Source organism: Telmatherina bonti, assembly GCF_933228915.1.
Source record: "Telmatherina bonti genome assembly, chromosome: 14".
In the NCBI taxonomy this organism is placed as follows: Eukaryota; Metazoa; Chordata; class Actinopteri; order Atheriniformes; family Telmatherinidae; genus Telmatherina; species Telmatherina bonti.
In genome coordinates this window covers 20,179,285-20,194,360 of record NC_136612.1, presented here as the reverse complement: position 1 = coordinate 20,194,360, position 15,076 = coordinate 20,179,285, and the positions used below count along the sequence as shown (strand labels likewise).

Below are 15,076 nucleotides of genomic sequence, written 5' to 3'. Positions count from 1 at the left end.
TTCGGCTGGAGGTATACCCGTACAAGTTACAGACATGACTGTATTCGAAATATTCATAATATAATTTTCCCGGGATTAAATTAGAGCAAAAACAAGATAAAACAGTAATATGACACACAAGAGAAATGAATTGTTATTGCGCAGTTTGATTTTGTCAACTGGAGACTAGCGAGCATTGTGTTTATTGTGCCACTAGAGGGCAATAGTGGTCAATTATTTAGATGAACAACGTGAATCACACTATAAACACCAATGTACCGGTAGATAGATAGATAGACAGACAGACAGACAGATAGACAGATACAGTGGATAAAAAGGCATTTAAGAATAATAGACACAAGCTCTTTCCACACACTCACACACACACACACACACACACACACACACACACACACACACACACACACACACACACACACACACACACACACACACACAAGGACATAGAGCAAAGAACCCAACCACACCCACCCACATTCCCCGAAAAACATCATTCCCTGAACACTGTCTCTTTAACTGAATGCTGGTTAAAAAAACAACTAAAAACATTAATTAAGTGATAGAAATTCTGACTTGGTGCTGATGTGAGGAAACAATACCTAGGGATCCATCCACACCAGGAGCAAGACCCCCGCATGCTCATAGGGGCCGCTGCCAAACCAACCTAGATAGATAGATAGATAGATTTAAAAAAAAAAAAAAGTGAATAAAGCTTCTTTAACGATTTTCCATGTTACTCCATTAGGCTTGACCTTTTATGTGCTGAACGCGTTTTCTGAAAATCTTTTAAAAATATAATATCAGAATCCATAAATGTTAGTGATTTATGGATTCTATAATTATTATCTTATATTTCATAGTAAGTTACAAAATTTTGTTTGTTTTCCTGTGACGATTAAAGTCTAGTTCCTTGTTTAAATAAATTCCAACTGAACAATTATTTATCAAGCAATGCTACATCTGTAACAGGTCCAAGTGTTCTATAAAGCAGAAAATGTCTGGATGAAATCAGTTTAACATGTTAATAATCTAAATAGTTGCCACATTTGATTGAACTGGCTGTTGTCTGCTGTCCAATATTGGGAATAAATGAGGTTTTTGTAAAACATTTGCTCTCGGTGGACAATATGCATCCAGTTAGCTCCAGTTAGAGCTCTCAAGCCTGAGCAATGAAGAACAGATGGCCACTCTCAATTTCGTTTATGTAACCATGTCACAGTGGTTACATGCATCTGCACATCTTCCTGTCCACACCAGTGGCCCCTTTGACTCCGAGAATCATTTCCCCTATTAGCTCCTGTGGAAGCACACTAACGTAAATCAGTGCTTGACTGCTCTGGAGGCCTCTCTCGATCACTGTTTTGTCAGCTGTACACCTACTCGCTGATGGATCGCCTGATCTTGAGGACTGTTCCATTCAATACAACGATTTCCTGTCAATCAGGCCAGGAGGGATTGTTTTGTTTTCACGGAGGCACTTAAGAGAATTTAATTTCAGCAGAGACCATGACAGCTGCCATTTCATGTTGGTGTAAGCATAACGTTAGGAACAAACAAATCGCTGTTGACTTTTCGGGCAGTTTTATTTGATTTAAAAAAAAAAAAATTTCTGGGCAGGTTTATGTAAAGTAGTGAATCCTAGCTTGAACTATCAACGAGGATTGGTGGATTAAAGAAAATACACTGGGCACTTGTAAAACAGATGAAAAATCTTGAGTCCAACTCTGAAACAGATGATGATTAAAAATGTAAATTAGCCCAGGAAAATCTGCAAATAAACCAAATTCTATGATTGAAATGTCACAAAGATCATGGAATAAATGTTCAAACAGACACATGAAAAAAGTCTGATGAATTCAGCTCATCCATACTAAAATATTAGTTTTATGCACCCAATCCCCCAAACTGTTCCCTTTTAAATGGATTTAGACTTTTTAAATCCTTTGAGCATTTACCAAATAATAGCTTTTCAGCTGCTGATTATATTTGTGTTTTATGAATATCATTTGGTTGTGTGCACTATGTGCAAACAGGCTCTCTGTTTTAATCACTACTGACACGCCGAAGCACTCCCTGCTGCTCATCTCCTCGCTCTATGATGTATTGACTTTTACAGAGAGCCCCTTAAATATCAAATGAACTTAGGAGAGGAGGAAAACCTGTGTGAAGAAAATGCCACTTTGCTTATGTAAATCTCCACCACAAAAGATGCAGTCATAGATAGCTACAGTCTTATGTTTTTCTCCATCAATGAACTTCTCATGTTTTCTTGGTCCAAATTTTCCAAGCTGCAGTGGTTCTGTTAGGTCCTTACTGTTAAAGAAAGACGTATACTTTGTCTTCAAACCTTTTGAAAATGAACAGAAAAAATGCTAATAATTTTGTGTTGTCAACACATCTTGATATAGTTAAATATAAGGCAAAGCTTATATGTCCTGGGTGTATTTTCTTGGAATTACCTTCTCTAAAACTTTATGAAAATAGGGAGAGCCTTTCCTCCTGACAGGCAGAAGGTAACAGACACTGTAAGGTGGAGAAGAGTACAACTCTCAGCTTCAATTAACCACACAAGATAAATCACTCTTCTTTCTGCTTCTTAAGATCACATGCCAAAAAAACAAAAAAACAAAAACACAGCCAAATCAGGTAAAGTTTCCCTAAGTTGGACTGTCTTTTTTTTTTCAATCAACAACAGTATTTTGAAGACCTAAAACAATCCTCAGTCAATAATACTTTTAAATTTTAAATGGTGATGAGAAAAATGATTAGAAAAAAAATCCTGTTGCTACCACAGGTATTTTCTTTTGTGATGAAGAGTTAGCATGCACACATTACTCTAACATGATGACCACTGTAAACATTAGACTTGCTGATACCAACATGTTGATGAAACGATGACAGTGGCAATTTTCTCAAAGAGAAAACCTCTCAGACATTGCTACACTTGTTTTTTTTACTGTCTAAGTAGTTGATTATTTCCTCACCATTTCTTCTATCTATCTATCTATCTATCTATCTATCTATCTATCTATCTATCTATCTATCTATCTATCTATCTATCTATCTATCTATCTATCTATCTATCTATAGATATAGAATAGGCATTGCTAATATGGTGACAATAGACAGATACATTTTCTATTATTCACACGGGAACTAATAAAGAACTTTCAACTTAAGTTTGCCATAAAAAAAACCACAGCATTACATAACACATATTGTTCTTATGTACTTAATCTATTAGTTAGAAATCCAGGAAAAAAAAACTGTGTGCCTACCTCACTGCTGTGCATAGCAACCATTAATAATGGTAACAACCTTTACAATAATTAACTTGGTGTTGCTTTTGTCTACTCATTATACACATCTCAGGAACTGTTTGAACATATGACAAAGTCCTAGCATAGCCATAGGCAGGAGGTGGGAAAATAATTATACAAGTTTATTACAGAAATGGGCAACATCTTTCTCAATATTAGTAAATGTTTTATGAAAGTTGTTTGTGGCATGTTCAGATCAGAGGTATCCCAAACCATATATACATGTTTAATGAGTCTTCTGTTTAGCCTTATTTATTTGTTATTTTTTTCTCTTTTAGTTTAGTTCAGATTAGATTACAGAGAAAATAAAGTAAAGATTGAAGTGTGAAGTACTTAAAATAGCATTTTAAAAAGATGACAAGTTCTTTTAAATAAAGTGCATGTCATCAAAACCGTGTCCTCAGAAGTCTATCTATCAAACTGAGAGGAAAAGTTAAACATTAGATGCTCAGTGGATTTTATACTGTAAATTCCAATGAAATTCAGGAGTCTGTGACCTGCTGATGTTTTTTGAACTGACTACAGTAAAGATGTTGGTTTCTATGTATAGCTCAGCAATTAACAATAACTCTGGTCACAATTTATCAGGAACTGAACAATTAAAAAAGCAAATATGCACACTGAAGTTTTATTTCAAGACAAACAGTTGAATATGGTTATCCATGTTGCTTTGATGTCACCTTAAACATAAAATGTAGCACAAATAACATTGAAACTGATTATCCACATAGGGATATCATTAAAGCACAAAACAGAATTTGTCTATAGATCAGTCACATGCCTATTTTTGTTATTGTGAGAGTACTAACTATTACCATGACTGTGAGGACAGCATTGAAAACATGTCAGAATGGATTTAGTACATATTCAAACTCATATGATGCAGCACAAAACTAAACAATTAGAATATTTGTACTTCTCTTTGCCTAACCAGTTATAACCAGATTATAACTACAACTGCAGAAAATACACTTATTAAAACCTATGTCCTCAGATAACATCTTGTTTCTACAATTGTACACAGTATCAACACATATAATTCAGAATGGGTAACTAAATCAAGATAAAAAATAATATAACTTAATCTACATCTAATCCACTCGTCACACAACTTCGGGTACTTTCTCAGCTATAGAAACACTCCATAGGTTGGATTCGATAAGATGTTAGTTGGATTGAAGGAACATTACGTCTGTGTGTGTGTGTGTGTATATGCGTATGTGTGGGTGTGCCCACAAGAATTACTTTAATTATGCCTCTGAGTAACAAAAATTCTGTGTATTTTCCTTTCTAAGTACTTTTCTTTTCCTTTCATTGTTGACTTTTCGCAGAAAAACGAGACTCTGGTTTAACTTGTTTCTTCTGTTTGGTAATGACACTGTTTTCTTTCTTTTGACATTGAGGTCAATGAAACAAAAGCAGCATGACCAAAAACACAAAAACATCCAAAGCACCCAGAATCTGCAGAATGCAGAGTGTGTTTTTACCCTCATGACCCACCATGAAAACAGGTTGTCAGTAAACTAGCTTGGAATGAGGGCACAACAGGTAAGCACAATACAGTGACAGTACCCTGAAAAGAAATGACAGAGAAAGATGTATCTGAAAAACTGTCTTAAAAAAAGTCTTAAAAGGTAGACTGGCGGATTTCACTGTATAGATTTGGTCTTTACTTTCATTGCATAAAGTAGAATTACTGGGATTCATTGTTACATATTTTAATAAGGATATAATCTTACCATTGTAGTACATGTTACATGTTCTAAATAAGCAAATTGTACACCACAGAAATCAATATTCATATTTTTGTCATCAATTTCCGTTGAAAATATGCTACAGCTGCATTTTTCTATATTATGAAATCTCATCTGTTTGACAATGAAGGTGTAGCTTAAAAAAAACCCCCGCTCTTTTTGCTTTGTATATATATATGTATATATATATATATATATATATATATATATATATATATATATATATATATATATATATATATATATATATATGTGTGTGTGTGTGTGTGTGTGTAAATACATATATATATATATATGTGTGTGTGTGTATGTGTGTGTAAATACATATACATAGAAATCTATTTAAAACAATGAGGATAAATTTGTTCATTCTGAAGGATTTTTACATTCAAGTGCAAAGCTGCCATTGGTGTGTTTGGACTGTAATTCTGAAGTACCCAGCCCTAAAAAAAACCCCTTTCACTGTATTGATAACTTACAGTGGTAATTAACATAAACTTTGTTTATTGGATAGATGTATACATAATTTTTTTTCCCCTTCAGGCATGTCAGTAGCTTTACACGTACATTATGATAGATCGAGGAAGAATATACAAGACTTATTTGTTTATTAATATTCATTAAACCAACATTTAAAGCATACATTCTAAAATAACTAAGATTTCTAATTCTGTTTGCATTAATGTTTTCTGTACAGAAATCTTCAGTCAGAATAAGCTTCTCTTTTAAAGTGCAGTGTTTCAAATACGCCTGCAAAAAATCCCTTTGAAACAAGCTCAAACTGAAACTGCAGATGCTTTTAATACGCTCAGCTTGAATTACAAGCATAGAGATACGACACTGTCAATAATAAAAAAAAAAAATCTTCCACACTATCTCATCTATCAACTTTGGAAATGTAAGGTGGAAAGCTAATCAACTTGAGATTAATGCTTGGCTGTGCCGTTTAAAAACATTTTTCACATATTACAATCAGTCTAAACAGCAAACCAGTATAAGCTCCCTAGTAAGCATCCCTAGATAGCTAAAAAATGTTTAGCCCAAATATGACAGACATTTGAAGTGTGGTTTGGCCCATATTTGACCCTGACATACAATGTTGACTACTTATGAGTGTGAATGTCATAACTCAGTCACATGATCATAACAAGCGGTCCATAAGTACATTGCTATAATCTATGACCAGGCAGGCTCTTCATACTGGGACCATTTCTGGCCTACAAAACACCTGGCATAATCCATGTCCAAGCCAAAAATTGAGATGTGGGCCAGAACTTGACCACATGACACTTGCTAGTGCCGTAACCAAGTTATACGTGCCAAAAGTAGCCCAGATTAGTCCCATACACCTCTTAGTACAATAACCAAGAGGCCAGCTCTCTTCAACTGTAGCAATACAAACTAAACACTTATGAAATGACCATGTGTGACATAATAATAGATATTTTAAATGATGTGAGAAAACGTTAATGTACAATAAGGTCTTTGGAGGAAAGGAAGCGTTACATCTGTAAGTGTTGTTTAACTTTTTATAGTTTTTATTTAAGCTATAGTAAGCTTATCAACAATTGATGGATTCTATGTAAATGGGACAGATTCAGTCACATTTTGCACACAAGTTTCTCAGTGCAGTGAAGTGTACATTTTTGTCTTTGTAGCAAAACAGCAGTGACATTAAGTTAAAATAAAAAGGTCTCTTCTTGAAAGACCTCAGCTACATACAATTATAACGAATTACATGACTATTTAGTCTAATGATTATATTACCTCATCACATAAACATACGGTTTCTTCCACCGTAATCAGTCTGGTGAAAAGTACAGAGATACTGAAAATGAAAAATGCAGACATTAGCGATGAATGCTATTTGTGGCTGTTCTTCATAGAGTACAAAGTTCTTCTGGTCCTCTGCAGAAATGCCCCAGAGAAGCAGCATTGAAATGCAATAACAGGAAATTCCCAGTCAATAAAAACACCAGGGGGTAACTCGTCCAAGTTCCACATGGTAGCATGTTAGTACTTGGAAATTACAGGCCATTTGTCACAGTTTTGGGGGTGAAAGGTTCTCTTTCAGGGTTAGTAATAACCTCCAACTCGACAACCTGCAGAAACAGTTCACAAAAACAGATGAGAATTTAAATAGATATAAAATCTTAAGTAGACTTTGACTTTGACCTGCTTCTATCATTTTAACATATTCAAGGTATTTTTTATAGACTATTTTATAGACTATTCCTATCATATATGTAATTTATAAGTGAGAAAATGCTTTAAGGGTTTACCTTGGAAGACTTCTGTCTCGTCGTTGGCATATCTGCAGTGAAAACACTATTTGGTTTTTGGCAACAAAGCCCTCTCTTGAAGCTTTGCTTAAAGTTGTCAGAGAGCAAACCATAAAGGAACGGGTTGGCGCAGGAGTTGACATAGGTAAGGATCACCAGTGAAAAGTAGATTGCAGCAGTGGTTTTGGTCTCAGGGATGACATAACTCAGGTTGACAATGTTAGTCGTATAAAAGGGCAGCCAACAAACTATGAACACAGACACGATGATCAGCACCATGCGTGTCACTTTACGCTCAGACTTGCGCCGTTTAGTCAGGCCTGCACGCACACCGGCTGACTTTATCTGAAAGTGAAGAGATTTAAAAAGATTTTGAGAATTTCACACTACTCAGAATGTAAATAGATACCAATTAAGGCCCCAAACTAGATTGATCCATCCTTTTACCTTGATGACAATGAGCAGATAGCAGAGGGAGATGACAACCAGGGGACCAAAGAAACCCAGGATAGAGGTGTAGAGGATGAAGGTAATGTTCCAGTACTCAATTGGTTCAGGCCAGCTTATGTTGCAGGTGTTGAATTTCTCCTGTACCCTTGAGTAGATGGCGAGCGGCAAAGCCATCAGAAAGGACATGACCCACACCAGACCACTGAAAATCTTGGCCACTTGTGGCTTCCGCCATTTGGCACTCCGAATGGGATAAGCCACAGCAAAGAAGCGATCGATGCTCATCAGCGTCATGCAAAATGTGGAGGCAAATTGGCTCATGGCATCACCGGTCATACACACTTTGCAGAGGAAATCTCCGTAAGGCCAATAAGAGAGTATGCTATTTGTTCCTAAAAAAGTGATTCCTAGGATGTAGAGTTCATCCGCTACGGCTAAATTGAGGATGTAAATGTTAGTTACTGTCTTCATCTTGCTGTAGCGTGCCAACACATAGATGGCTAATGTGTTACTTAGAAATCCCACAATGAAGACAATGCTGTAGATAACTGCAGTAATTTCATTGAAAGGCATTGGAGGAGTAGATTCTGAGCAGTTGCTGGTGGTGTTGAGCCCGGATAAAGGCATGCTGACATTCTCAGGCCAAAATGTGTAGCTGACGTCATTCATCTTGGAGGAGTAAAAGCTGGAGTCCCGCCGGTTTACAGCAGGGCGTATCTGAAAAATGAAAAGTCAGACATGCACATGCAGTTATTACACATAATGCTGAAAGGGGCTCTGTGATGCTATGTCTAGTTTTCTGAGCTTTCTTCAGTGTTATAGTATTGAAAACTCAGCATACACTGTTTTTTTTTTTTTTTAATCACCTAAAGACATGTTTGAGTTTTACAGCACTCTCTACGTTCGGTTTCAATGGCTATGGAAACTTTTGGTTTTAGAGAGATTTTTTTCTACTTCGAGATTTTAGTGAAGCCCTGGCAGAGGGACTCAGTGATTGATCTTCTTCTCCAGCTTGTGCACGTTCACAAGAAGAAAGCCCAACCCATCCTCACTGTTCAGTATAACTATCCCTGGCAGTTGACCAATCAGACGCAGCCACAGGCAAGACATAGGGCGGAGCTTTCTCTGTTTGCTTGTTCCTGGCAGAGGCTGATCTGAGAGGATCAATACAAAGTGACTAAAGAAGTTTGTGAAAAATTCTTGATTATTTCTTGCCCTTCTGGACTTGCATATTAAATAATTTAGACTGACATGTGCATAATAGAGTCACTTTAACTTCAGTGACTATCAAGAGAAAAACAAATCATTGTGCAAATTTCACCAGAATTAGACTGTAATCTGTACTTGTTTAAGTGGCACATTTCAGTCACTTCCCTAGTCTCAGTTTAAGGTAGTTCTAGTTAGTCTGAGATGATGGTGTACTGGATTAAGCTAAGTAAACCTGGTGATAATAAAACCAAGAATGGAGTCAAAAACAGCTTGTATTACTGTGTATCTGAAAATAAAACAATGGCAGAGCTAAAAAGAAGTCATTAAAAAAAATTAAATAAGGTTATTTGAACAAATTGTAGCAAGCGATGTAATTATTTAAAAACCACAACACTGCAACACAGCCAAACAAAAAAGTTTTGTATTTGCCATTAATATAATACAAATGACAATGTCGGGCTGCACGGTGGCGCAGTGGTTAGCACTGTGGCCTCACAGCAAGAAGGTTGCTGGTTCAATCCTTGGCTGGTTTGGTCAGTGGCCTTTCTGTGTGGAGTTTGCATGTTCTCCCCGTGTATGTGTGGGTTCTCTCCGGGTACTCCAGCTTCCTCCCACCATCCAAAGACACCCTGGACAACATATGGGTGCTCCGTGGGCAAGTGGACCATGCTTTCCAGGAGTGAAGAGGAAGTTTCCATTGAACTGTCAGGGCATTTGGCCAACAACCCATTTCTTTTAATGGCAAGTTGTACTTTATAAAGGGATGACAGTCGTTAAATGGGCCAACATAGGTTAATTGGTCACTCTAAATTGCCCCTAGGAGTGAGTGTGAGTGTGGTTGTTCATCTCTCTGTGTGTGGCCCTGCGATGGACTGGTGAGCTGTCCAGGGTGTACCCTGCCTGTCGCCCAAAGCCAGCTGGGATAGGCTCCAGCTTCCCCGCGACCCTGAATTGGAATAAGCGGTTTGGAAAATGAATGAATGAATGAAATGACAATGTCACCACAACTCCAGGTAAGTGACAAATATCTGTTCCAAATTTCTCGTATTTATACTCTAACATGACTTTAATTAGATTATACACACTTTTATAGACTTTTTGGAAGAACCTGAAACTCGCATTAAAAAGAAAAAAACCCCACAGAAATCAGAGGAGTGGTTTGATAATGGTGGTGAACCACTACCACAAAACAGAACTGATGAACTAGGTGACTTCATTCATTCATACATACATTTTTTCATTCATTGAAGCTGGAGCCTATCCCAGAAATCATCAAGGGAAAGGCGGGATACACCCTGAACATGTCCCCAGTCCATCACACAGCCTAAGTGACTTGTCTGGAAAAATAAAGAACCAGCAACTACCTAATGGTCTTCCTCATGATGACTATTAAGATAGTTCACATAAAGAACTCTGCAACAATAGCAGCGACTTTGAGTTAAGTCATGTATTTTAGTCTAGAACCAACCCTAAGTCCTGTCTCCTAAACCACATTGCTTTTAGGTGTTTGAACATTGTTAGAATTTCTGCCTCAGAAAACCCCTCAACCTTCACTTTAGGGTGCTTTGTGGGTAAGTGGCCCATGCTTTCCAGGAGTCAAGAGGAAGTTTCCATTGAACTGTCAGGGCATGCAGCCAACATGCCATTTCTTTTAATGGCAAGTTGGCCCATTTAACGACTGTCATCCCTTTATAAAGTACAACTTGCCATTAAAAGAAATGAGTTGTTGGCCAAATGCCCTGACAGTTCAATGGAAACTTCCTCTTCACTCCTGGAAAGCATGGTCCACTTGCCCACGGAGCACCCATATGTTGTCCAGGGTGTATGGTGTAAAGGTTGAGATATTTTCTGAAGCAAGAATTCCAAGAATGTTCAAACACCAAAAACATTGTGGACCGGATTCACAGGGCTTAAGGTTAGTTCAAGACTAAACTACATGCTGGACCTGACTTAACACAAAGTCACCTGCAAGACTTGGCTTAAATAAGTCCCAGTGTTAGCTTGTTTTGAATTAAACCAGTAGCAAGAGGAATATTTATAGCTAATTAAAGACTACAGTAAGTTGATTCTCAAACTGAAGAGAGGAGGTGGGGGTTAACTTCTTAGAAATGTTTGCTGGGGAGTATGGGCTATCTGAATTACTTTAATGACCAACAAGCACCACAAAGGCCTGCAACAAGACTGCTTGCAGAATCCACTGAATTATATGGTTAAATAACTTTTCAAGATCACTTTTGTATGTACAAAGGAAATTAGGTAGAGCTAATATCTGCTTAAGTAATGACCTTCAAGAACCTGCACTCAGAGATGTGTTCACAATGCAGTATTTCCACTAGATAAGCAGCATTCAGATGTGGAAAATGCTGTTTTTTCATAGCTTTCTATTTGACTGTATGTGCTCAGAAAAAAATAAAAACAGTGACTTAAGGAATAAGCTGTGTTTATTTGAAATGTTTTTGTAGTCACTGAAACACATTGTTTAAATAGAAACAGACTTTAACTGTTTACATTATCTGTCATGAAGCTTTATCACAATTGCCTAATTCATGTTTGTTTTCTTCGTCATTGCTCTTTTCCATCTTAACATTCAGTTCAGCTTATTCAGTTTATTTTCATGTTCATGTTCTTATTTCAGATATTTAAATATTTCCAGAACTAATATTTTGGCTAACTTTAATGTGGATGGTCATCTTATTGGTTCTATTTTATATATACTATATGAACTGCATATGAACTGTGATAACTCAGGGATGCCTTTTTTGGTGCTTTGTCTGATAAAATGGCCAGGGCTGAAAGGAGTTAAAACAACCATTTTATAAAAACATATCTTGAGGTTATGGAAAAGATAGTTCATAACGATCCAAATATAAGTCTGCATCAAGAAAAAAAAAAAAACAGCTAAGGATGAAAGCTGCTAAAGTAAGGTTAATAGCCCAACACAGGATTAAAACTAAGAAGCATAGAGGTGAAGGTTTGTCTTTAAGGAAGAAATGTGCCAAAAAAATGTCAGTAAATTCAAAGACTATCAACAATATAATTTACAGCAGTGTGTAAAAGTGAAAGCAAGAGAATTTCAGGATATTGGGACCACATGGTTGCATAGTCTTCAGAAAAGTGCTTATCAGGGAGTTAAAGAGCTTGAGTTCACCAGGGAGGATTGGACTCTGGAGCAATGGAAAAAAGTATTTTTTTCAAACTCATATCTGCTCCCTAATGCTGAACCCATCATGCCTGAGTTATTCCAGCTGTTGTGTCAAGATAATATGATCAGCTGACTGACAGATGGGTCTTTCCATCAATATTTGCTTAAGTGTTAAACTTTATATTTAAGAAAATATTTTATGCTGATCCAAGTCTTTTGTTATCAGTTTCAACTATAGATAAACAATTAATACAACTCTGAAGGAAACTAAATACAGTGACATAAGCTCTTCCAACACATGCCAAGGCGAATGTGTGTCGTTGTGGAAACTGGAGGTGGTCCAACAAAGTATTGTCTTGCTTTCACTCAAATTAACAGCAATTATCAACTAACCCATCATTTATTAACCGATGTTGCAGCTTTAAAGTGACAAGTAAAATTCTCACCTGTCTTTATGAACTAAAATGATGATAATCCTGGAATAGGTTTTGGGAACATGTCCTCGATCCACTTCAGCCCCCCTCCCTCACTACATGTGACTTTCTTAAAGCGGGTGTAGCTAATGGATGGATAATTGTCAGTTATGAGCCGTTGCAACCTGAGGCTGTGAAAATGTGTTGCAAAAATAAATGCTTTGATGTGAAGACCCACTGAACCGCGCGCTCCAAAACACGGGAGTGACGCGCAGCCCGCAGGTTGTGTTGAAAAGACAAACAGTTGAAGCCCCCTTGTCATTATCAGGTTGCACACGCAATGTTTTGACATTTTGCCCGATAAATAATGACAATATAACAGCTAAGAGTCCACAGCCACAAGAGACATCGTGAAATATTCACATCTGTCTGCATTAATGTGGTCGATTAGATATTTTCCCCTAATTTCACACACTCTTCTGGGAAACCAGTCAAGGGAATACGTTTTTAGACACGATGAGCTCACCTGGTGATACTGGGGATAAATGTGCGTGACCACAAGTGAAAAATGCGTGGGAATGTGCATGAATACGCAGAGACGAGAACTTGACAACAAAACTGTGGTAACATGATGCAAGATCTGTTTGTTGTCCCTTTTCAGAACCCCCACAAGTCATCATCTACTATTATAAAGCAGGGGGAGATTTGATTTGATGGGATTTCATTAAATTCTTTGATGAATTATAATTACATGTAGCTATTTATGTCACTTAATGTTAGTGCCCAAATTTGGAAACTTGGTTTAAAACGCAAACAACATTCCACTGGCAAGTATTATCTCACTCATACAAACTTTAATCCTATTTGCACAGTTTCTACATCGTAGCCACACAGTGCTGACATTAAGGCAGGAGATTAATAAAGAATACTTTTATTTGCACTCATACCGTCAGGTTTGTAGATTGGATTGGACCCGGATTGCGCGCTCCCGTGCGCCTCTCCACTATCCAGCAAAGTGATGCGAGTCTTTTGTACCTGAGCGGTGGAAACGTCCACTTTGACTGGTTCCCTGAAATAACCAGCAACTCATTCTCAATTTTTCATTTTGAGTCATTTTCCTGATGTCGAGGAGCAGAGATCTCCATTCTGATGATGCGATCATCAATTTATCGTGATTTTCGTTAAGTTAGTTACTAAAGAACAATCCAGAGCACAGCAGCACGTCTTCCTGCATTGATAAGTCAATCAGAGTCACGCACTGCCGCGGCGCATCATTTATGCACGCGGGGCGTCATCCAGCCTTTTGGATGTGAACGTCCCACCCATGGGTGGCTGCAGTACACCTCACAGCCAAAGCCAGCTTTTTAAAAGTATGCTCTAGTGTTTTACTAGCCTCCCTAGTACAAAAGTGATTAAGATAAATTTATAGTACTGTGTGTGAAACAGGAAGAGGAGATAGGGGTGATACCTGAATAAAATCTTAAGGATGATACTTTTGGAGTCCGCCTTGGGCACCTGAAACAAGATGGGAAATAAGAGAGAGAGCTGTGAAAATTGTGGAAGGATGATGTGCTTGTGTGTTGAGGGAGGGCATTTGATGGTAATTGTCTGGGAAAGCTTAAGCCATTAGTTTAGCTGTCATCCAGGTCAATGCAGCGTTAACTACAGGCTGCTGCACACGCTGCACGCCCACACAAACAGGAAATGTCCCACTCATCTGTGTCATCTCATCAGTGTCATGTTTGCATTTTACATTCATCTAAAACATGGAAAACTGCTGGAAGTTCAGTTGGATGTGTTGTGATTTATTACTCCTGTTACATCAGCTCAAGTCACATCAAGTGGGTAGTTTTATGATGCTCATGTTTATTTAAGTAAACAAATGCACCATTGCTGAACACAGAGGTGTGCCCTGATGGAACAATTGTTCAGAGGGATGATGGTATGGCTTATTTGCACTGACCTTTATCTGTTCCAGGTAATTTAACCACTTTGTCTACTCTAAATCATCATTACAAGGAACTGAAAAAAACTAGTTCATAAAAAACTTTAGACACTATATCATATGTTAACATCCTTTTATTTTTTAGACAGTGGGAGGAAGTCATTCAGGAGGCACACATTCTTTACACAGAGCCAAGACTGAATCAGAAACCTTCCTGTTGTTATGCATCGAACCACCACACCAGGGAGCAGCCTGTCACAGGTCAGCATCACTTCTCTTCAGAATGATTCAATTTGTGACTTTACTTTGTAGTTTTACTGTAACATAATAAAATCAACCCAAGTGAGAATTTAAAGCTTATAGTGAAAATTAACAGGATGGAAATGCAAAAAAAGGTCTAGTACTTTCTTTATTTCTTAACTTCAAACTTTTCTGAGGTGTTTTCACTTTAACTGTTGCTGTATATCGAGTTGAAATGCTCTATTCACCAAAACTGCTGTTCATTGCATTCTGTCTGGTTCTGTAGCTTTGTCGAAATCAAACCAGTTAGGGGAAGGAGTT

The 15,076-nt window shown here is 37.4% G+C and overlaps 1 protein-coding gene across 3 annotated transcripts; it reads right to left on the bottom strand.

The window, feature by feature from the left end:
• Positions 1-5,430: 5,430 nt before the first annotated feature.
• LOC306765729 (somatostatin receptor type 5-like) lies at positions 5,431-14,294 on the bottom strand. Of its 3 annotated transcripts, none has more exons than XM_079253218.1 (4): positions 14,039-14,294; positions 7,804-8,523; positions 7,357-7,701; positions 5,431-7,176 (listed from the first exon to the last, which is right to left on the bottom strand). In XM_079253218.1, exons 2-4 carry the CDS (start codon positions 8,473-8,475, stop codon positions 7,102-7,104), a joined length of 1,092 nt encoding a protein of 363 aa, XP_079109344.1. In that variant the 5' UTR covers positions 8,476-8,523; positions 14,039-14,294; the 3' UTR covers positions 5,431-7,101. The 3 variants fall into 3 exon arrangements, with proteins under 3 accessions (XP_079109344.1, XP_079109343.1, XP_079109345.1); XM_079253217.1 differs by lacking the exon at positions 14,039-14,294 and adding an exon at positions 13,518-13,794; XM_079253219.1 differs by lacking the exon at positions 14,039-14,294 and adding an exon at positions 12,604-12,669.
• Between the last annotated feature and the right edge of the window lie 782 nt (positions 14,295-15,076).